At 38.9% G+C, this 24,442-nt stretch overlaps 1 protein-coding gene across 1 annotated transcript in view; it reads left to right on the plus strand.

The window, feature by feature from the left end:
- Acaca (acetyl-CoA carboxylase alpha) overlaps nucleotides 1-24,442 on the plus strand; it is a 208,066-nt gene that overhangs the window by 17,071 nt on the left and 166,553 nt on the right. Inside the window, 8 exon segments of the mRNA NM_001292056.1 lie at nucleotides 3,416-3,548; nucleotides 5,032-5,170; nucleotides 13,198-13,307; nucleotides 14,702-14,783; nucleotides 15,665-15,763; nucleotides 17,372-17,478; nucleotides 18,577-18,687; nucleotides 24,148-24,357. Of these exon segments, the coding sequence (NP_001278985.1) occupies nucleotides 3,416-3,548; nucleotides 5,032-5,170; nucleotides 13,198-13,307; nucleotides 14,702-14,783; nucleotides 15,665-15,763; nucleotides 17,372-17,478; nucleotides 18,577-18,687; nucleotides 24,148-24,357 (991 nt within the window).

The raw sequence follows: 24,442 nt of genomic DNA on the forward strand, positions 1-24,442 counted from the left end.
TAGGTACATAGAAAATCGAATATTAGGGGCTGGAGAGATGGCTCAGAGGTTAAGAGCACTGACGGCTCTTCCAGGGGTCCTGAGTTCAATTCCCAGCAACCACATGGTGGCTCACAACCATCTGTAACGAGATCTGGTGCCCTCTTCTGGCCTGCAAGCATACATGCAGACAGAACACTGTATACATAATAAATAAATAAATCTTAAAAAAAAAAAAAGAAAATCGCATATTAGAAAAAATAAGTAAGATTTTGGTACCACTCCTCTAGAAGACATCCAGTGTCAAGGGATGAAGAAAGAGAGTTTCACATTTAAAATTGGAACCAATTTTGAAACGAGGCAACCAAGGAATGTAGCTCTTAATCTTTTTATTTTTATTTTATTTTGAGACAGGGTCTTATTGTGTAGTTCTGGTTAGCCTGCAACTGTATCTGTAGACCGGGCTGGCCTTGAACTCAGAATTTTGCTGCTTCTGCTTCCTAAGTGCTGGGATTAAAAACTGACCTCTCAATCTCTTTATTTTCATGATGTTTCTCTTTCTTTTTATTCTCTTAAGCCCTGCTATCCTTCATTCTTTCCCTAGATAATAGGATGTTAGAATGTTAGTGTCTGTTACTCTATTACTTCAGACAGATAAAATGTTTTTGTTTTTGTTTAAGATTGAGTTGCAGTGTGGAGCCCTGGATATTCTGGAACTCATCCTGTAGACCAGGCTGGCCTCCAACTCAGAGATCCTTCTGCCTCTGTGTCCTGAGTGCTGGGATTAAAGGCATGTGCCACCATGCCTGGCAAGAATTATTTAATCATAATCATGCAGTGGTGGCTCACACCTTTAATCCTAGCACTTGGGAGGCAGAGGCAGGTGGATCTCAGTGAGTTTGAGGCCAGCCTGGTCTACAGAGTGAGTTCCAGGACAGACTTTAAAGCTACACAGAGAAACCCTGTCTCGAAAAAATGAAAGAAAGAAAGAAAGAAAGAAAGAAAGAAAGAAAGAAAAAGGAATTATTTAATTATATGATTATAATCCCTTTTTTGTGACACACTGGTCTACATGTGGCCCACTGTTTATTTGTTTTAAAAATAATCTACTTTTAAAAATGTACTTACTACTTACTATTGTATGCATGATATGTGTTTGGGCTGTGCATGCCATGGTGTACAGTAGAGATCAGAGGACAACTTCTGGAGTTGATTCTCACCTTCTACCTTATGTGAATCCCATAGATTGAACTCAAGTTTGCAGGACAAACACTTTAACCCATTGATGGATCTTTTTTTAAATTTTTATTTATTTATTTATTTAATTTTTTATATATTTGAATTACACACAAGATTTAATTACATGACGATCCCAGTTCCCTTCTCCCTCCCTTCCTCCTCTACCACCCTCCCCCAACTAAGTTGCTACCTGTCATATGTCCTTTTTTCTAATCTACACCTGACTCAAAATTTCTGCTTCCTCATGACCTCTGCATCCTTCCTTTTCTTCCCTTCTCACTCTTGTAGCTTTCTCCCCCCTCTTCCCATGTTCTCAATTTGTTCAGGGGATGGTGACCCTTTCCCCTTCTCCAGGGGACAAAGTTTGTCTCTTTTAGGGTCTTTCTTGTTTGCTAGTATCTCTGGCAGTGTGGATTGTAGGATGGTAATCCCTTACTCTATGTCTAAAATCCACATATGAGTGAGTACATATCATGTTTGTCTTTTTGTGATTGGGTTACCTCACTCAGAATGGTTTCTTCGAGTTCCATCCATTTTCCTGCAAATTTCAAGATTCCATTGTTTTTTTCTGCTGAGTAGTACTCCATTGTGTAAATGTACCATATTTTCTCTATCCATTCTTCGGTTGAGGGGCATCTAGGCTGCTTCCAGTTTCTGGCTATTACAAATAATGCTGCTATGAACATGGTTGAACAGATGTCCTTGTTGTATGAATGTGCTTTTTTTTGGGTATATGCCTAGGAGTGGAATTGCTGGGTCTTGTGGTAGACTCATTCCCATTTTCTTGAGGAGTCACCATACTGATTTCCAAAGTGGCTATACAAGTTAGCACTCCCTCCAGCAGTGGAGAAAGTGTTCCTCTTTCTCCGAATCCTCTCCAGCATAAACTGTCGTTGGTGTTTTTGATTTTAGCCATTCTGACATGAGTAAGATGGTATCTCAGAGTTGTTTTGATTTGCATTTCCCTGATGGCTAAGGATGTTGAATACTTTCTTATGTGTCTTTCAGCCATTTTAGATTCCTCTATTGAGAATTGTCTATTTAGTTCTGTACCCCATTTTTTAATTGGATTGTTTGGTGTTTTGGAGACTAGCTTCTTGAGTTCTTTGTATATTTTGGAGATCAGCCCTCTGTCAGATGTAGGGTTGGTGAATATCTTTTCCCAGTCTGTGGGCTGTCGTTTTGTCTTGCTGACTGTGTCCTTTGCCTTACAGAAGCTTCAATTTCAGGAGGTCCCATTTATTAATTGTTGATCTCAGTGGCTGTGCTACTGGTGTTATGTTCAGGAAGCAGTCTCCTGTACCGATCATTGATGGATCTTGATGGGTTAAAAATAATCTAAGAATAATTTAAAAACCTGCCCACATGAAATAAAGATAGGCCCTTAGCACCAATGTCTAGCTATATGGCTCTTCAACCCATTCCTTCCGTCTTTCTCTGTCTACATAACCACTCTGCTTAATTGTCCAGTGACTGGATCTGGAGATATAGGTAATTGTGAGCTGTCTAACATGGGAACTATGAACTGAACTATGGTCTTCCGAAAGAGCAATATGTGTTCTTAGCCACTGAGCCATCTCTCCAGCCCAAGTTTTCTTTTTGTATAGAGTATCTCCTACCAGGGCCCTGTGCTTGCTAGACAAGTGTTCTGTCTACAGCTGAATAAAATCTCAAGCATCTCTGCCCCTCCTTAGATGTGTTATTTTATGTGTATGAGAGTTTTGAATGCATGTATGTCCGTGTACCACATGTGTGTCTGGTGTCTACAGAGGTCAGAAGAGGGTGTCCAATCCCCTGGAACTGCATTAGCCACCATGGGGGGGGGCGTGATGGGGACTGAATTCAGAGCACTCAATCACCTTCCCAGTCCCCCCCCCCTTCATATTCTTGAGTCAAGAGTCTCACTCTTCAACCCATATTGGCATGTAGCTTGTGGCAGGCCTCCTGCCACAGCCTCACAGTGCTGGGGTGACAGGCTTGATCCATCACATCCACTGAGGATTGTTTCCTTTCTTCTGATCATGTAGACTCCACAGGCTCCTGAGAAAGTACTGTTGTAGTATGGTAGTGAGAAGGAGGGTTTTCAGGAGATATGAATGTTGTGAGGAAATCCTATGTAAAGTTTCTCTTGGCTTCTCTCTCTCTTTTCTTTTTCTTTTTCTTTTTCTTTTTTTTTCTTTTGCTTCTGTTTTTATAGATCCAGCATGTCTGGCTTGCACCTAGTAAAACAAGGTCGAGATAGAAAGAAAATAGACTCACAACGAGATTTCACTGTGGCTTCTCCAGCAGAATTTGTTACTCGTTTTGGTGGAAATAAAGTGATTGAGAAGGTAAGTTGCAACGTACTAAACAATTCTGCCTAAAGTATGTGAGACTTAATGCCTAGATTTGTTATTTCTGTTTGTGCAGAATTTTATTTAAGTTTTTAGGGACTTTGCCTTTTTATGCCAGGCTGTCCTTTCTGTCTCCCTAACATGCTATTAATACATACTTTCATTGGTTACTGAATATATATATGCTGATAATTTGGCTATAGTTGATAAGGAGTTGAAACTCTGCTTCTAATGTTCTTTTTGAAAGATCTTGTAGGTTTTCTGTTTGTTTGTTTGTTTGTTTTTCAAGACAGCATTTTTCTGACTGTCCCAGAATTCCCTCTATAGACCAGGTTGACCTCTAACTCAAGAGATCCACCTGCCTCTTCTTCCTGAGTGCTGGGATTAAAGTCCTGGGCCACCACTACCCAGTAGATCTTGTGGTTTTGCAGGCAGAGTTGCACTAGCCTGGCAGGGAGGGTGTAATGAATAATTGATAACAGTGTATAGTGCCTGGTGGTGGTAGAGATAAATATGATAGATAGCACTTGATTTATAGAAGTAGAGAGAGTTTCAGAAGAGAAGGCTTAAACAGTCTAATAAACTTAGTGCTTACTGGCTTCTACCAGATATTTGAGATGTTTAGAGGAAATAGGCCACATGAAATACTAAGAGATGCCAGGTAGTTTGAATCACTTGGAAAGTAGACATAGGCAAATGTTTGTAGCTAACCTAGCTTATGAAGTGAAACTCTTTGTGTTGTTTGCCCTCCCCCCACAAAAAAGAAAATTCTGTGTCATTGTTATCTAAAACTTGCCAGAGCTGGGAGGATATCTTAGTTGAAATAGTTTATAGTGATTAAAAGATTAAACTATAGAACCAGTATTCCCTCTCTTAAAAATATTGCTTCATCAGTGTCTTATATTTGTCTCTCAGTAAAGGTAGATTATATGTCTATTATAGGCTAATATTTTTAAGGGTATGATTACAAGATATATGTAAGGAGATGAAAGGCTAATTTATAGAAATTTCTCAGGATTATTTGATTCTTGTGACCATGAAGCTAAGTAGTTTCTTTCACTCTAAAGCACTGGGGTTCAGCATTTTGGAGAACAGCAATTGATGCCAAGTATCTTTTTACAATAGAGAATAGTGTATAATACCCCACAGTGTAACCTTCCCTCATTCCTTATTGGATATATGTCATGTTTCTTAGTAATAGTTATAGAATAGTTTATAAACAATATGAGTACTTAAGATTTAAAAATTTTTTTTCCAGAAATGAAGTTGGAAAGGAATTAGTTCTAGCTAACACATGTTGAAATTATTGCTTGATCTTGTAAGAGTTGTTTCTCAGCAACTTGGACTAGCAACAGTTTTTTCTTGAAATTCTTTTTTCAGACAAAGGGAAATAAATGTCTAAAAAAATCTTTGTTTTTCTATCATTGCCTTTCTTTGATACCATTTCTTCCATTACCCATATCATATTCCTTCCTCCCAGGTTCTTATTGCCAATAATGGTATTGCAGCAGTGAAATGCATGAGATCTATCCGTCGGTGGTCTTATGAAATGTTTCGAAATGAGCGTGCAATCCGATTTGTCGTCATGGTTACACCTGAAGACCTTAAAGCCAATGCAGGTGAGTTATTAGCTTTATGTCACTTTAGGTATAAAACATTGAATAGACCTGTCTATAAGTAGGAGAATGTTACCTTAGGGAGATTCTCAAGCCCAAGATTGTCAGTGAAATTCTATGCAAGGATTTCTCCTTTGAAAGGTGTCAGTAATAAAAACAAATAATAAAATATATCAATGCTAGACACACAAAAATGACTGTACTGTAGTTAACTACCACAATGATCCCTGTGGTCTGAGGTAAGTAGTTAGAAATTTAACACAAGTATTTGGACTATGAGGTGTATGACTTTTCCAGTGTTAAGTATTTGTTAGGTCACATATGTTAGTGTGTCTAACTGAAAATGTTTGGATGAAAATAATATTTCCCTTACGACTTATATGGAATGAGAGAGTATTTTAGAATAAAGATTCCATTTTTCCTTTGACCTCCGAGGGAGACATATCTTGGAACCCAAATGGGTTTTCAATACTTTTTTTTTTTGAGACAGGGTCTCACTATGTAGCTCTGGCAGGTCTGAAACTCACTATGTAGACTAGGCTGGCTTTGAACTCACAGAAAGCTGCCTGCCTCTGCCTTTGAAATTCTGGGATTAAAGGTGTGTATCACTCCTTCTCTACTCCACCCCCCATTTAAAAGTTTGTTTGTATTTTATATATATGAATATTCTCACCTGCATGCACATATTTAGATATGAATTCTTTTTTTAAAGTGTTTTATTTGTATATGTGTGTATTTGTGTTTGTGTGAGTTTATATGTACTATGTGCATGCAGGAGCTGCCAGAGGCTGGAAGAGGGAATCTAATCCTCCGAAATTGGAGTTATAGATGGTTGTGAACCACCTTGTTGATGCAATATATACTCTTAACCAGTGAGCCATCTATCCCCAAGTTTTTTTATGTTTCTTTTTAAGTAAAAAAGAATAAAGAAGCCAACAAATTAAATAGATGATTCTGTGAGTAACTTGAAAGATCTATTTGAGAAAGAAAAATCACAGAATACAACTGGGGATTTAGATGTGTGAATTATTGCAGATATGTAGTGTAGTTAACACTCCCCTCCAAAGAACAGCTAGAAAATGAAGAGGGCTGAGTGTGACATCTCATAAGAATATAAGGGATAGACTCAGGAAGCCAAGTCCATGAGCAAAGCTGAGAAATGAGTAAAGAGATAGGAGAAAAATGGAAAAGACAATTTCAGGGCTGAGGTGGGTAGTTCAGTGACAGAGAGCACTTGCTTTGCTAGCATCCATGAGGCCATGGGGTTGAGTTTTAGTGCCATGAGAAAAAAGAAAGAACTGGAAATGTTAGATGTATCAACAGTCTAACAAATAAACAAGACCAGAGGCCCATCTAACAATTAGGAAATCATTGGGCCATTGGTAACTATGGAGAATAATTTCAGTGGAATAATGTGAGTATGAAAATTAATATAAGGCATTAAGGAATGTGAGAAGTGGTATGGAGGCAGTGTAGACTTGTAGTTTTGAAGAATCCTTTAGGGAAGGGAAGAAGAAAAGGCAATAACTAAAGAGAGTTCAAAGAAGGATTTTTTATTTTTTGACTACTTTTTTTTTCTTTCTGTAGAATCTTTTCCTACAGTATTAGACTTAGCTAGTTTTTTTTTAAATTTATATTTATTTTTTATTAGTTCAAATTAGGAACATGCTTGTTTCACATGTCAGCCCCTTCTCCCTCTCCCTCCCCTCTCTCCCAACTCTCCACCAGCCCCCCTCGCTCCCCAGGGAGGGTAGGGCCCTCCATGGGGGCTCCCCAGAGTCCACCACATCATCCTGGCCCGGGCCTGGGCCCTCCCCCATGTGTCCGGCTGAGAGAGCATTCCTTCATGTGGGATGGGCTCTCAAAGTCCCTTCTTACCCCAGGGAAAAATACTGATCCACTACCAGGGGGGCCCATAGAGTGCCGAGGCCTCCTCATTGACATCCACGTTCAGGGGTCTGGATCATTCCCTTGCTGGCCTCCCAGACTGCATTTTGGGGTCCATGTTCCCCCTTGTTCAGGTTAGCTGTTACTGTGGGTTTCACTAGCCTGGTCCCAACCCCTTTGATCCTTATTCTTCCCTCTCTGCAACTGGGTTCCAGAGTTCAATTCAGTGTATAGCGGTGGGTATCTGCCTCTGCTTCCAACAGCCACTGGATGAGGGCTCCTCATGCTCCCAATTAGCTCAGGAGATCCTGCCCCTTCCCATTCTCCAGGGTTCTTTTGACTACTTTAAAAAAATGAGACAGTCTTGTGCTTTTCTGCTATGGTTTTGAGATCCCAAGCTCAAGTGATTCTGCTGCCTCAGCCTCTTGTGACTATAGGGGAGCATCATACTTATCACTTTGTCTCCTTTCTGAACATCTTTTGGAATTTTTGTACAGTCTGAGCGGTAGGAGTCAAATGGTTTAAATCTAGGAGAAACCTTAAAAACATTAGAGAACTTGCAGAGATGGAGGAGGAAGCATCAGGTGCAGAGATGGGCAAAATATACATGTCTTCTGACCCCAAATTCCTATTTCTTGGTATTTATTCTGAAGGAAAAAAAATCAGTAATGTTCCAAAATAAGTATCAAGAAGGCTAGTTGTTTGGTTTTGGTTACTTTTGATTCCTTGTCACATAGACACCCCTAAACCACTGCCTGCTTCCTGTGATGGGTTGAACATCTCATCACCTGTGCTGTATGTTCTTCTAGAAAGCAACAAGTCACAGATGAAATTAGGAAGGCTTACCATACCAATAACACAAGTTAACAAATTAGTTATGGCTGAATTTTTGATTTATGTCTAGTTTCTTTATTCAGTATATTTTGCTTAACATAAAAGTCACTTTTCTAAAGTCTACAGCTTTGTGACTTTTAGTAAGTTTATATAGTAGCATAATTATTTTTTAGTTTAGAACATTTAAGAAATCAAAAATTGTGAACAATTTTAGACAGGAGAATTGGTTTTTAACATGAAGAGTGAGATAAATCTTTGAAGACTACAGGGGAGCAGACAAAATGGAGAGGTTAAGAAGGAGCCATGTCACCATTTCCCTATTTCATAATTTTATGTCACGACGATTTCTAGAAAAGCTGGAAAGGTGAATGACTCATGAAATAAATAATAGGATGAATTTGAGTATTGTCATCCTCAGTGACTGTACATGACTGCTCATGGCACTCTACTGATGCCAAAACCTGCAGATACTCAAGTTCCTGATGTAAAATAGTATAGCATTTGTTTATAGCCTATCCTGTAGTGTGTGTGTGTATGTGTGTTTTGAGACAAGCCCATGCTGACCTCAAATTCGTAGCATTCCTCCCCCCTAACCTTCCAAATGCTGAGATTACAGGATGAGCCACCACATCCAACCCTCCTGTATCTTTAAATCTCTAGTACTTAATACTATGCTGCTTAGGGAGAAATAACACAGAAAAAATACCTTGTTCCCGCCCCTCCCCAAGTGTTTACAATTAGTCACTGGTTGAGTCTAATTTGTGGGCCAATGATAAGGAGTCAGTAGTTTTACTTATTTATTATTATTATTGTTGTTATTATTGTTCTATTATTGTTTGTTTGTTTTTTTGAGACAGGGTTTTTCTCTGTAGTCCTGGCTATCCTGGAACTCACTCTGTAGACCAGGGTGGCCTTGAACTCAGAGCTCTGCCTGCTTAAAGGCATGAGCTACGACCTGTGTAATTATTAGAGAATACATGCTAGAATAATGCTACTGATTAAAGTTACAGGAAGTAGGAATTGATGGAAAAATACAGGTTATAAGGTTAAAGTGAGTTTTTTTCCTCCTCCTAAGGCTTCTCTCTTTTAAATTATAAACTCAATAAATTTTTATTTAAGGGATTTTACATGTGATTCCTTCACTGTCCATTAAGGTCACTCAAGTTCAAGATTTCTGAAAATAACCCTTTCTTAAAGAAGGATGCTTAATCCAGTTATGCTGTCAGACCATAGTTCTTTTATCTCTCCTTTAATTAAAGACACACACTCATGACAGCTTCAAAGTTTTCTTTCTTTCTATATTTACTTTTATTGTTTTATAATTATGTGTATGTATGTGTTGGGGACGGCTATGCATGTGAGTTCTGTGCCCACATTGGGCAGACTTTGCCAGGTCCATTGGAAGTAGAATTAAAAGAGGTGGTGGTACACTCCTTTAATCCCAGCACTCGGGAGGCAGAGGCAGGTGGATCTCTGTGAGTTTGAAGCCAGTCGGGTGTACAGAGCTAGTTCCTGGACAGCCTCCAAAGTCACAGAGAAACCTTGATTCAAAAACCAAAACAAAATAAAACAAAAAACAAACAAACAAACAAAAAACAACACCCCAAAACAAAACAAAAACCAACAATAAAAAAGAGGTTGTGAACCACCATGTGAGTGCTGGAAATCAAATGGAGTCCTCTGCAAGAACAGCCAGTGTTCTTAACCAGCGAGCCATCTCTCCAGCCCCAACTTCAAAGTTTTCTACTGCAGGATTTCTGGCAGTTTCTTTGCTTCTGGAAAGCAATAATTTACATTAGGAGATATTTTAAGATAGATGTACCCCTCACTTGCTGACACCCCACATCTCTGAAGAATAAGTTTAGCTCATATACATTCCTGTCGTACCCAGGATGTTAGTCTGTATGTAGGATGTGCTAGTGCTGTATTGGAACAGGCATCCATTCATGGGTATCTTCAACTCTGACATCATGTTCAAGACAAGCCTCATTATTAGTACCATCAACCCTTTGAGCCATCTTGTATGTATCAGAATTCATTCTCAGCAGTGAGGTCTGTGCTGCACAAGAATATTACTTTTGCACCTGTCTTCTGTGCCATTATCCACCCGTTCCTTCCTTTTCTTTACTGTTTTCTTAGAGACAGAGACTCATAGATCTAGGTTGGCTTCACACTTGCTATGTAGATGAGGATGATTCTGTTTCTCTGCCTCCCAAGTGCTGGGATTATAGACATGAACTATGCCTTATTTATGTGCTGCATATGACCTAATCCAAGGTTGTCATGCTGCTAGCCAACACTCTACCAATTAAGTCACATCTCCCACTTTCGTTATTGTCCATAATAACAGCAATCGAAAGTTGATTTGTATAGAACCTTGAAATCTTGTTAGCTGTCTAACAAGCTACACTATTTTTTTGAAGTCTTTCTCACTCTCTCAGTGTGCCTCTCTGTCTCTTTGTGTATGTTGTGTATGATATAGGTGAACAGCTTTTTCTTTCTAGGACTACTAAAGTATAGAAATGATTAAGCCCCAGTAGAAAAGTTGTATAGATTTGACTACATAAAACTTGTTATTTTGTGGTGCTGTAGAGATGGCTCAGCCGTTAAGAGCACTGGCTGCTCTTCCAGAGGAGCAGGGTTCAATTGCCAGCACCCACATGCCAACTCACAACTGTCTGTAACTCTAGTTCCAGGGGATCCAACACCCTTACACAGACAGACATACATGTGTGCAAACACCAGTACATATAAAATAAAAATAAATAAGCAATGAAAAAGAAAAAAATTGTTATTGTGAGGGGCTGGAGAGATCTGGCTTAGCTCTTCCAGATAATTGGGTTTGATTCACAGTATCCACATGGCAGCTAACAACTGTCTATAAATCCAGCTCTCGGGGATCCAACACTCTCTTTTGGCCTCTGAGGTTATTGCATACACATGCTGCACAGACATAAATAAAGGCAAAGCACCCACACACTTAGAGCAAATACAACAAAATCTCAAAATGGTTTTAATTGCTATTTTGCAGCTAAAATATGTTTAAGACAGACAATAATATGGGGAAACACTGGCAGTAGTTTTCTGCCTGTAATATAAGAGGAAAACATACTTCCATACAAAATATGTGAAGATTATGAATAAGTAGTCCATAAAAGTAGACATAAGGCAAGTGGGGTGACCCAGCTGTAGTCCCAGGTACTCAAGGCTGAAGCAAGTAGCTTGCTTGGTCCTAGGAACTCAAGGCCACCTGAGTAGCATAGGAAAACTCCCATCTCAAACTCCAATCAATAAAAGGCAATAAATTTATAAGGAAAAGAGGAAAAGATATAAAAAGAGTAATAAGCATATGAAAAGAGACTGTGTTAGTCATAACCAGAGAAATGCAAATCGAAACAGTGGTAGATAGTGTCACAATTAAAAAAAATAGATAGTACAGGTGGAAGTGTAAGCAATTCATTCAGTTTTATCATACATTTATTTACTGTGTATGCATGTGTTTGGGCAGAGGGGTATATGGTGTGTGTGTGGGGGAGGTGGGTGGGTAGGTAAGTCAAAGAACAACTTGTGGGATTTAGTTCTCTTCTACCATGTGAATGCTAGGGACCCAACTTGAAGTTAAAAGGCTTCATAGCAAGTGCCTGTATCCACCTGAGCCATTTTGCTGGCCTGATTGGTCACTCATATTGCTAATGAGATTATAAAAATGTAATATCCTTTGACTTAATAGTTTACTCATAGGAACAGATCTCAAAGATACAACTGCACATTGATATAAGGATATGATATATGTAATACTTATTATTTTAAGATTTATTTTATTTTATATGTATGAGTGTTTGCTGACATATATGTAAGTATACCTCTGGTGCCCACAGAGACCAGAAGAGGGCATTGGATTCCCAGGAACTGGAGTTACAGATGGTTATGAGTTGCCATGTATGTTGTAGAACTTGAACTCAGGTCCTCTGCAGGGAAAGCAAGTGCTTTTAACTGTTGAGCCATCTCTCCAGCTCCCAGGATATATATTATCTTAATCATTTCCAAATTTTAAGTGCTCTTGTATTTCCATCAATAAGTGAATTATAGACTACTGAAATATTAAGTATGAATTTAAAAATTATACTATGTAAATGTATATCTTGTCAGAATGTGGAAGAGAGGCACAGCATGTTGTTAAACTGACTATAGTTCATTGCAGCAGTTCTCAACCTGTGGGTCATGACCCTTTTTGGGTCAAATATAAGACTTATGATTCATAGCAGTAACAAAATTACAGTTATGAAGTAGCAATGAAATAATTTTTTGGTTTGGGGGGATCACCATAACATGATGAACTGTATTAAGGGTCACAACATTAGGATGGTTGAGGACCACCAGTTTATTGTCATGTAAGGTTTCAGAGGTGCTATAGCATGAGCTGGTTATCTCTGAGATGGACAATGAACAATTTTGACCTGTTTTAAACATTTGAGGCAAGATCTTACTCTGTAGCCTGGGCTGACTGCAAACTTGGCATTTTCTTTCCTTCACTTTCTGAATGCTGGAGTGGTAGCTGTGTATCATCATCTCCTCTTGAACTTGACTTTGTCAAAATAGTGTTATTGCTTCCTGAATATGTTGTCTAACTCTTGTAATTACCAGGCTTCCCTACTATAGAAAACAAGCAAAAAACAACTTTATAGTGAAATGTTTAAACACTAGTACTTCAGGTGATACCTAAATATGTGGTTTATATGGTGATATTTTGTGCTGTAACAAATAAAGCTTGCCTGAAGATCAGAGAAGCAGAGCAGCCAGCTACTAGTTCTTAACTCAACCAAATCATCAGACCTAATGGGCAATCCTGTCTCTAGAAATCCTCAGACTGAATGGTCTGAGCTCCTATCTCCTCCTGCCTTTCTCCACCCAGCCATATCACTCCTGTCTCCACCTCCCTAGTGCTGGGATTAAAGGAGTATGATGCCAAGTGCTAGGATCAAAGGTATGAGTTCTGTTTCTCATTTAGACTAATTTAATTTTGTATAGCCCAGGGTGGCCTTGAACTCACATCAATCCTGGCCTCTATAGCTAACTATTGTGGCTAGCTCCACACACTGATTTTCAGGCAAGCTTTATTTGTTACAATACAAAGAGAATATCACCACAGGTTTAAAATCAGAACCTCCAATGAAATGGAGTAGAAATTATCACATTAATGTCATTAATTCTGTGGTTACTGAGGATAGTCTCCGACTTACCATAGTTTTGCTATGTCATAATAATTTGGATTAAAATTATGTTTTCCTCATAAATTTGTTTGTTTTCAGAATACATTAAAATGGCAGATCACTATGTTCCAGTGCCTGGAGGACCAAACAACAACAATTATGCAAATGTGGAATTAATTCTTGATATTGCTAAAAGGATCCCTGTACAGGTAAGAGTCTTCAAGGAACAAGTTCATTCATTTTACATGTCATCAAAAGTGTAGAACTCGTATCCAGAGAACTTAATGTAAAGTCTCTTTTTGGAAATTTTTTTTATGATAGATTTTTATTTTTTGCTCATTGGTATTTTGCCTGCCTGTGTCTCCTGGGAACTGGAGTTATAGATAGTTGTGAGCTGCCATGTGGGTACTGGGAATTGAACTCGGGATCTCTGGAAGAGCAGCCAGTGCTCCTTAACTACTGAGCCATCTCTCTAGCCCTGGAAAATTCATAAATGTCTTTATACAAAATAATTAAAACAGATGAAGAAAGAAGACATGGAAAGGAAGGCATAGTTAAAAATAAACATAATAGAAATAGCATGTTTGGAAAGATCTTTCAGAGATTTTTTTTTTTCCTCCTATTCTGTGCATCTCACCTCCAAGCCATCCTAAGTAAGAACACGACTATTTCCTCAGAATATCTTAACTACAATATGGTGCTGTTTTAGAAACATACTCTAAAACATTTCCTTTCATACTCTGTTGGGAAGTTTAGAGTAAATATCTTTAAGCCCAATGAGGGAAAATAACCTCTATACCAGTGGTTCTCAACCTTCCTAATGCTGTGACCCTTTAATACATTCCCTCATATTGTGGTGATCCCCAACTGTAAAATTATGTTTGTTGCTACCTCATAACTCTAATGTTGCTACTGTTATGAATTACAATGTAAATATCTGTGTTTTCTGATGATCTTAGATGGCCCCTGTGAAAAGGTCTTTTGATCCAAAAGGGTTTGTGACCCACCGGTTGAGAACCACTGCTAGACTTAAGTGACCATGTCACCACTAGATAGGAAAATAGAGTTGGGTGACCAGAATGTGAAAATGGTCTGAATATTGACCCTCCCCTCCCCATCCCTTCCCTCCCCTCCCCTCCCCTCCTTTCCTACCTTTTTTGAGACAGGGTTTCTCTGTGTAGTCCTGGCTGTCCAGGAACTTGATCTCTAGATCAGGCTGGACTTGAACTCAGAGATCCGCCTGCCTCTGCCTCCAGAGTGCTGGGAAGCTGTGCTCCACCACACCCAGCTTTCAGGCTTTCTTTAAAAAGCTCTAGAGAACCTAGCTGAAGGGCTGTAAATTGCATTTCATAAAGAGTAAGACTGAGTGTATCTTTCTGATTCCACTTGATTTTGTCCTCTTGAGGGCTTTTGCCACAGTCAAATGCTTATTGTTGTTCTGTGGAAGGTTTGCCAGCAGTCAAGCATAGAAGTTGAATTAACCACTGGGCTGCTGCGGAGCTATTATACCACAGCTGGTAGGGCCAGCCTGGATACAGTAAAGCAGTTTGTAGTTTTCTTGGTATGACTTTTAAGAATGATTCATGTCGTTGTTCTGTTGTAGGCAGTGTGGGCTGGCTGGGGTCATGCCTCTGAGAACCCCAAGCTTCCAGAGCTACTCTTAAAAAATGGCATCGCTTTCATGGGTAAGCATTTATGTCAATTTTATCTATATTCTGTAGTCTTAGTTTTGTTTTTAAGTCAGTAAGCAACTCTCAGAGTGACCTCCTTCTTGTTTTTCATACCCCTTCATTTCTTAAGTTGGGCTCTTCAGTTCTTAAGTTGGAGTTCTTTCATTTCATCTTGCAGATGTTTTTTGCTCCTGAGTTCTTTAATCTGAGATATGAAAAAGACCAGTTTTGAAACATGGGCTGTTAAAAAACTTTGCCATTCACCTTAAGAAAACATGTAGGAGGACCTGGTTCTTGATAGTACAAGTAACTGACTAACTAGTTAGGACACCCAGCAGTGTCTTTAAATATGAATTAACACTGTTGTATTTAAGTACATAATTTATATTTTGCCAGTGAGAGCTGTTTCTTCCATCTTTTCTACTCTTATTGTGGCAGAAGGAAAAATGGAAGTTACATGGCTCCTCCAATGCTAATGATGCTGTGTAAGCATTATTAAGGGGAAAAAAGTCTGTGTTAGGTTTCCTTAAATTAAGTAGTGTATATTTCAGATGTAAACCCTAAAATTTTACCATCTTTACTTTAGGATATAGATTTAGAGAAATTACTTTGTTTCTTGGTTAACATATATCATGATTCATAAAATTAGATTTTTTCCCCAGAAATTTAATGAAACAATTTATGTTTCATTATGTTTACATACTTTCCATGTATGCAACACGTTTACTACATTGGCTTCTGGAAACAGTGCAAAGATGAGTCAAAATGTAGTGGTCACTATATGTCATGTATGGGACAAGACTAATATAAAATAATTATAAGGCCAAATATATGTACCAGAAAAGAGGCAGAGATGCTGCTGTTCAGGTTCCTTTCTTGTCTTCTTTTGTTTTTAGGCCCTCCAAGCCAGGCTATGTGGGCTTTGGGTGATAAGATTGCATCTTCTATTGTGGCTCAAACTGCAGGCATCCCAACTCTTCCCTGGAGTGGCAGTGGTAAGAAATTACTTCTTGGTTTTTTGTTTGTTAATTTTTATATGTGTATGCGGTGATACATATATATATATATATATATATATATTATATATATATATATATATAATGTGTGTTTTCATATGTATATGGGTACATGTGTGAGTCCAGGGTGGAGGCCCAAGTGTCAAAGGCCTTCCTTCGCTATTCTCTATTTACTCTTGTGATTTTTTTTTTTGTATCATATTTTAGGAATATAAGTGGAGAACTAGGCACAGATGCTAAACTGAGATCTGCAGTGATACAGGGACTTGATTTGGATAAACTCTGGGACACATATTTTGTCAGGGGGAAGGGGGGAAGGGGGTAGGCTTTAGATCTAAGGGTAGGCTGGAAGCAACCTCAGAGGCAGGCTTGTTTGGTGAAATTAGACTTCAGCAGTGCCTAGGGAATAACCTGAATCACTATGAAGAGCCTTGATCTCACTTCCTTAGATGTCTGCCTGCCATTGTTTCCTATGGATGCAGATGATGTTAGTAGTCACCTTTTCCCCAAACATGCAGAGGGATAAAAAGAAAAATTGAGCTGGGCAGTGGTGGCACACACCTTTAATCCCAGTACTTGGGAGGCAGAGGCAAGTGGATTTCTGTGAATTCCAGGCCTTCCTGGTCTACAGAGTGAGTTCCAGGACAGCCAGGACTGTTTCACAGAGAAACCCTGTCTCAAAAAACCAAAAAGAAAAAAAAAATTGAGAAATGATTTGTCCTTGCCAATTCTTTAGATTGTCATGTGAATTTTTTTTTAAAGCACATAATAATAAGAGCTCCCCCTTTTTATGCATTCACACACAGGAACAAGCTAAATAGGAATGACTATTGTCTTGAGGCTGAACAGATTTGAATCCTTGTTCCTCTGGCTCTCCAGGGGATTGCCATATCCTCTCCAGACCTGCTGGGTCAAATAGTTTAAAAGGTTGAATTTGTTCTTGTTTGAATGGAGACGCTGTAATGTTCCCCTTGGAGCTGAATACAGAGACATTCAGGGAGCATGGAATCATGACTCTGCTGAGACCAATAAAACAGCCATTTACGTTTCCAAAGGCTCATAAAGATTGAATTATTTCTCAGACCTCTGGCCCCAGAGCAGGTCTGAAAACACTGAAGGTATTTTGCCTGTGTGTTACTGTGAGAAATCTGCCATGCTTCTCCCTCTCTCCTTTCCCCTTTCCCTGTGTTCCCACCCTACCTCCAATCCTTGTGTTTTTTTTTTTGTAACTAGATTTGTCCACTTTCCTTGATTTTTCTAGTCCAAGAACCCCATATGCTAGCCCATGCTATGGCTGAATTAACTATTATCTCCAAGGACTGATCAAGGTTTTACAATATTCTTGTATCCCCCCACCCCCACCCCATTTACCTTCAATCTTTGGTAAATACAGTAGCTTTTAAAGGAGGTATCACAGAGCTGAGTGTCTGGAACATGTTGATAAAGGCAGGAGGATTGCAATTTCAAGACCAGTCTCCACTACATGTCAAGCATCAGGCCAGTGTAGACTACACATCTTTTTAAGAGTGGGCAGAAGATTGAAACAGGCTTTCACTGGTGATCTCAATTCATTATTGTTTATTGTAGGTCTTCGTGTGGATTGGCAAGAAAATGATTTTTCAAAACGCATCTTAAATGTTCCACAGGATCTGTATGAGAAAGGCTATGTGAAGGATGTGGATGATGGACTGAAGGTAAGTTACTGACTCCAGGGGTGGTCAGTTCTAGTTATAAATATGGGGATTTGGAGTCTGACTCATGACATATACCCTTGCTAGCATGAGGGTTGGAAACCAGGACAAAGATTTTTTAAATATGGAGTAAGGAAGTGACTTTAAACTTAGTTTTCAAGGGGACTGGTCACCTGCAGAGAGTTTCTTGGCTGTTAATTCAGTGTTTTAAGGAGGTAATGATTCTTCCTCTCTACCAACTGTTGGTGTGTAGGGGTTGGTCAACAAGCACCATCCCTTTCCCCTAGTGAATCAAAACAGAGAAGCTGGGCAGGTAGATGTCAGACCATCAGCTTTATTGTTAGAGAGGTATTTGTAAAAATGGTTTGTGTGTATAGCAACAATGAAATTTATGGGATGAATGGAGAATTAACTAGGTTCCTCCCTCAGTTTCATTAACTGGCAGTGCTAAATATTCAGAATTCCCTCCATAGAGACAACTTTTATCACTCCGCTTATTATATGACTGAGAGTTCACAAGAGCACGTGTTCAATGTTGTGGGCTGATGTCAGAGAAAGAGCTTGAGCAAGCATGCCCAGTTTCTCTTTCCAAATTGGCCAGTCAAATAACTTTTCCCTTTAAGGAGGAGTGCAAGAGTGAGCCAAGAGAGGCTGATAGTATTATTATTGCTCATAATTATTCTCTGTTTCTGTAGAAATGTGACCCCACCATCACACTTTTTTGCCTTATAGTTGCCTCCAGTGTTTCTCTTTACTTATGAACTAGTTGGAAGCCTCAGTTATGCCTCCTCCCTCCCTCCCTCCTTCCTTTCTTCCTTCCCTCCCTCCCTCCCTCCCTCCCCCCTCTCATATTCTCACTCTCCTTATTTTTCTTATTTTGAGACAAGGTCTCTGTGTAAACCTAGCTGTCCTAGAATGTTCTATGTAGACCAGGCTAGCCTTGAATTTACAGAGCTTGGTCTGCCTCTGCCCATTGAGTGCTGGGATTAAGGGCATGTGCCACTATGCCTTGCTCTTTAATGACGGTTTTCCTAAATGTAGAAAATACAATTTTCTTTCTCTATTAACATGGTTTTTCCATTTTTCTCTTTTTTCTTGAAGGCAGCCGAGGAAGTTGGTTATCCAGTAATGATCAAGGCCTCAGAGGGAGGAGGAGGGAAGGGAATCAGGAAAGTTAACAATGCAGATGACTTTCCTAACCTCTTCAGACAGGTAGAGTACAAGTTGGTTTTGCTTGTTTGAGTTACCATGTATATCAGAGATGAATGATTTAACTTCTACTGTAATTTAGATATACAGAAAATGTTGGGTTTTTATTTTTATGTGTATGTAATCGAAGCTTTGTCTATAGCCTTTATCTGATTATTCATAGGAGTTGAGGGAATTAATGAACTATCTAATTCAATGTAAATTTTTTCAGTTATGTAATTCAAGCACTAGCTTTTCTTATATAGAATATAGCTCTTCTCTTCATGGTGTGTAAGGCTCACAGTACCCCATGATGGTAAGAAGAGACAATGTCATTCCACATTCTTTTGCTCTTGTTTTGATCTTGTAGGTAAGGGTGTGGTATGATGGGATGGTGCTCGTGTTTGCCCGTATGTTGATCAAATGCCAAGCTCTCAGATAGACTTTTCCTTACATCATGTGAAGTTGGCTGGAGACCCTTGAGTTTTTACCATGTTCTCTATCCTGTTGGTCAGTAGCTTATATACTTGCCTATGCTGTATGGCCATCACACCCTGCCACTGGAACCTCATGGCAGGCCCTCAGTATTGTGTGGATTAGGTGCCTCAGAGAACTTAGCCTGCATCACCACCACCTTGCCTCTAATAATTCTTTACCATCTTGAAAAGCTTCCAATCTCTTAACAGGCTTTAAATAGAAGAAAAAAATCTAATCCAGCTGGGCGTTGGTGGCACACGTCTTTAATCCCAACACTCGAGAGGCAGAGGCAGGTGGATCTCTATGAGTTTGAGGCCAGCCTGGTCTACAGAGGGAGTTCTAGGACAGGCAAAGCTACACAGAGAAACCCTGGTTTCAAATCCCCGCCCCCCAAAAAAAAATAAAAGAAAGAAAGAAAAAGAATAAGAAGAAATAGAAACTCAGAGATGAGCTTGGGAGTTGAAGACATTGGGGTTTTTTTGTTTTGTTTTGTTTTTGTTTTTGTTTTTGTTTTCCTTCACAGAGATATCTTCTAGTTTAAGATAAATCAACACACTCAGGAGTGTGAAGAATATTAAGTTTAAGGGCAGCCTTGTCTATATAGTAAGAGCTACCCTCAAAAAATACTCAGGAAGGAAGAAGAAAAAAACTATGAAACTGGTCAGAATTTTCATTTGTCTTTTAAGAGTAAGAAAACAATTTAGACTTTAGAGATGGTTGAACAAGTAGTTTTGAAGGTCCCAAGGACTCTTACATTTTATATTGGGATCCTGAGAAAGAATAAACCAGAAGTAGACCAGCCCTCAAAGGGACTAAATCCCAGATTCTAAGCACTCACCTTAATTCAGGTATTATGTTTACAATTGCCAATGCTCCTAATCATCTGTATGCAGACAGCAAATGTCCATCCTCTCCAGAGGAAGATTATATATAACTTCAAATTATTACTACTAATCTTCTCATGTAGCATGTTAAACACCCAGTTAAAAGCTAGTGGTTCTATAAATTGCATGATTCAAAACTAAGAACAAAAGTCAGTGGAAATAGATCCAACTAGGATTTACACTATTAGACAAAGGTTTTAGAGTAACTATGCTTAGTACATTTAAGGAAATTAAAGGCAAGGCTGAGAATTTGGACAGAGAATTAGAAATCATAAAAAGGAAACATTCTAGGTCTGAAAATACAATAACTAAAATTAAGACATCAAGATATGAATTAAACAGCATGTTAAAATTGAAAAATGAGTCAATCACTGAAATATAGAAGAAAATTTAGACTCAAGCATATAGAGAGCCAAAAAGATAAAAAAATACAGAAAAGAACAATACATTAGTTGCAAAGATTACCACGAAAACACCTGTCTCTTCACACAGTTTTACTGTACATTATAAGTTCATGTCTCGTACTAGCAAATAGAGCGATGCTCTTTTTTCACCCTTGGATTCCAGCTGGCCTTTTGATTTATTTTGACCAACAGAAGGTAGCATAAATGGTGTACAAATTATGAAGCTTATGTTTCAAGTGGTTGTGTGGTTTATACTTTTCTTTATTGGAATGAGCCCTCAACTGCCACATGAAGAACCCATTCTACACTACTACTAGAGAAAGAGAGACCATATGAAGCAAAGCAGAGAAGGGTTCTTCCAGCTAAGGTCTCTAGTCCTACTGGTGACTGGTAGCACCACATTTGAACATGTCAATGAGACTTTGTTAGACTATCAAACCCTAGTTGAGCTGTTAGATGGCAACAGTGCACAAGTGACAAGTTATAAGCTAAGTCTAGCTCAAAAATACTTTCCAAAGTACTAGTTTTTTTTTCCTGTTATTTTTAAGTTTGTTAGCTAGAGCTGTAGGTCATTAATAGAATGCTTATCTAGCATACATTATGCCCTTGACTCGATCCCTACTACTGTCAGACAAACAAACACACAATAAAGGGAAACTATTGTCAAAGCATAATTGACAGAGAAATTGATAGCAAAAGGTATGCTATCATCATGAAAAACTACCTTTAGAATTAGCTCATGGGTTAAATATGCTTAGAAATATATTAATGACATTGTAAGAATGTGAGCAAACTGTAAATGAAACTAGACTTGTAGTAAGTATTGCTAATGGAATCTGGAAAAAAAAGATTACTTATATTCTGTAATAGTGGAACAACTGGCAAAAAAACCCCTATTATCTGAGGTAACTTAAAAGATAATGTAATTCAGACCTGGAGAGATGACTTAGCTGTTCAGTTCCCAGCACTATTAGGTGACTCACAATTGCCTGTAGTTCCAACTCAAGGACATCTGATTCATTCATCTGACCTCTAAGGGTACTTGGATTCATGTGCCCATACCCTCACACATACATTCACAAAATACATATAATTACATAATGATAATTGAAAAAACTTTAAAAAGATAATGTAATTCATGAAGTCATAAATCTGAGAAGATTTCAAAGCAAAATACTGAAAGTATAATGTTGAATAACTGTAAAAGCTGAGGGATTGGGAGTATACTTCAATTGGTAGCATGCTTGCTTTTGCAAGCATGAGGCCCTGGGTTTGATTCCCAGCACCACATAATCTGAGCATGATTGTGTATGCCTGTAATCTCAGCACAAAAGAAAGTAAAGCAAGATCAGAATTTCAAGGTCATCTTCAGATACATGTCGATCCTGACAACATGAGACACTGTCTCAAAAGCAAAAGTGGCTGGAGAAAGCCTCAGCAGTTAGAAAACAGACTGCTTTTCCAGAGGACTGGGTTTGATTCCCAGCACTCACATGTTGGTTCACAACTAGTCCCAGGAGATCTGATGCTCCCATTTGGCCTTCTCTGGCACCAGGCACACATGTGGTCTATAGACATAAATGCAAGCAAAACATCTGTACATATAAAATAAAATCTCCAGAATAGAGATAGATAGATAGATAGATAGATAGATGGATGGATGGATGGATGGATGGATGGATGGATAGATAGATAGATAGATAGATAGATAGATAGATAGATAGATTCCTGCTCTTTGAGTAAGTGAAACTGGATTTCATGATTTCTGTGAAACCAGTGACCACTGAGTGTCTCCAGTCCTTTCCATTTGAATAAGAGTATCCTTTGTAGTTCTCTCTCGAGTCTCCTCACTAAGTGTTGGGGTTTGGGACAGATAACTTGTCTTTTTAGTTCTCAGGTCTTTGGATGAAGACAATGTAACTGAGGAGCTGTATCCAAGGGCACTCTTGTTTCTGGACATGAGTCATGAGAGCATTGGTGGTCAAGCCTGATGACATGATTGGATGAGACTTTAGGGGTCTTGGGAGGGGGTGAGTCTACTTTGCATGTGGGAGGTCTGGAAATTATTGTGGCCACAGGGTGGACCATAGTACACTTTTCCAGAGATGGCCACAATAACTCCTCCCATTCCTGTATGTATACCCTTTGCAATATGACTTTGCTATTCTTCCTATAAAGAGATGGTATATCTCTTCCCACTCTTTGAATTGTAGCCATTTTTGTGGCTTGCTTAGACCACTATTAGGTGGTCAAAGTCACATAGATAAATTGGAGTCTAGACTTCAAGGGGACATGCAGCGTCTGCCTTCACCCTTTAAGAACATTGTACTTAAAGAAGCTTGGTCTGTGCTGTGTACCAGACTGAAAAGCCCATTGGAGGATGAGAGACCTCGTATAACAGAAATGAGCATGTTCCAGTTGAGGCTGTCTGTACTTACCAGCCAACAGTTAGCACAGATCACCAGATTTGTGAAAGAGGCCATTTGAGCCACTAGATGATACTACATGATTTCAAGAAGCAGAAGAACTGTACAGCTGAGCATCATGAGCAAGAAAGTGGTTGACATTTTCAGCGGGCCATTGAGTTTTGAAGTAACTTATGTAGCTAGCAAACTAAAGTAGAAAAGTTAGAGTATAAAGACATGGGCTACAGTTACGTTCTCTAGTATTAGAGTACTTTAACACTCAGATATGAGGAAGAGAATGAAGCAAAGTAGTAGTTGAAGAAATTATGGAGCCAAAAGCTGCAGAAAAGTTAATAATGTCCAACAATTTTCTCAAACTAATAAAAGCTGCCAAGCACAAATAACAAAACCCTGAGTTTCAAACATTGTGAATACACGGAAAACCACATCTAAGCTTATGAGTAAATCTGCCGCATGCCTCTCCCAACACCCTCTCCACAAAAGAAAAGGAAAGAAGAGAGACACATACATACAATCTGAAATCTGTTGGAGCAAAAAGTTTACTTGAAAAAGGCTAAGATTAACAGTTGAGTTAGGCATGGGTAGCACACAGCTTTAATCCCTGCACTAGGGACATAGAAACAGGTGGGTCTCTGTGAGTTCTAGGCCAGCCAGGGCTACACAGTGAGATCCTGGAACACACACACACACCCACACACCCACCCACCCACACACACACACACACACACACACACACACACAGGAGGAGGAGGAAGAAGGATGATCAACAGTTGAAATCTCAGTAGCCATCCTAGAAACTAGGAAACATTGGGATATCTTTGAAGGGCTGACAAAAATTAATTGGTAATTTAAGATTTTTGCACCCACTGACAGTGTTTCTCAGAACTCAAGATGGAAGACCTTTGACTTCAGCACCATCATGTGTGATATAATGTAAATTAAGAGATCATCTAGTTAGGAGCAGTCTACATGTGACTGTCTTTTGAATAGATGGCAATATTTTTGCCCTGTTGTGGGATTTGTGTGTGTGTGTGTTTTCAAGTATTTTGTTTGCCCCTTTTAACATACTGATGTTTTATGTTTTCATATTCCTTAATTAATACTGGTGATATAACTAAGAATGCAGCACGTTAAAGGTAGACAAAGGCATGGACTATATTTCTTCTGTTGTGTATTCTCACTGTTAATGTAGTTCCGGAAACTTTTAGGCATCTGCTTATTGAAAGAAATCAACTTTTCAGTACAGAAAAAAATCCTCACTGCTTAAGAATCTTGCTTCCTTTTCCAACACAGGTTCAAGCTGAAGTCCCTGGATCACCTATATTTGTAATGAGACTAGCAAAACAATCTCGTCATCTGGAGGTCCAGATTCTAGCAGATCAGTATGGCAATGCCATTTCTTTGTTTGGCCGTGACTGTTCTGTACAACGCAGGCATCAGAAGATCATTGAAGAAGCTCCTGCTGCTATTGCTACCCCAGCAGTATTTGAACACATGGAACAGGTGTGTATTAAATGCTTTCATTTCTGTCTTCCTACACAGAGATACAGCTCACTCAGCTCATACCCTATATAGGAATGGAAGAAAT

The sequence above is a fragment of the Cricetulus griseus genome, chromosome 7, assembly GCF_003668045.3.
Source record: "Cricetulus griseus strain 17A/GY chromosome 7, alternate assembly CriGri-PICRH-1.0, whole genome shotgun sequence".
Lineage (NCBI taxonomy): Eukaryota > Metazoa > Chordata > Mammalia > Rodentia > Cricetidae > Cricetulus > Cricetulus griseus.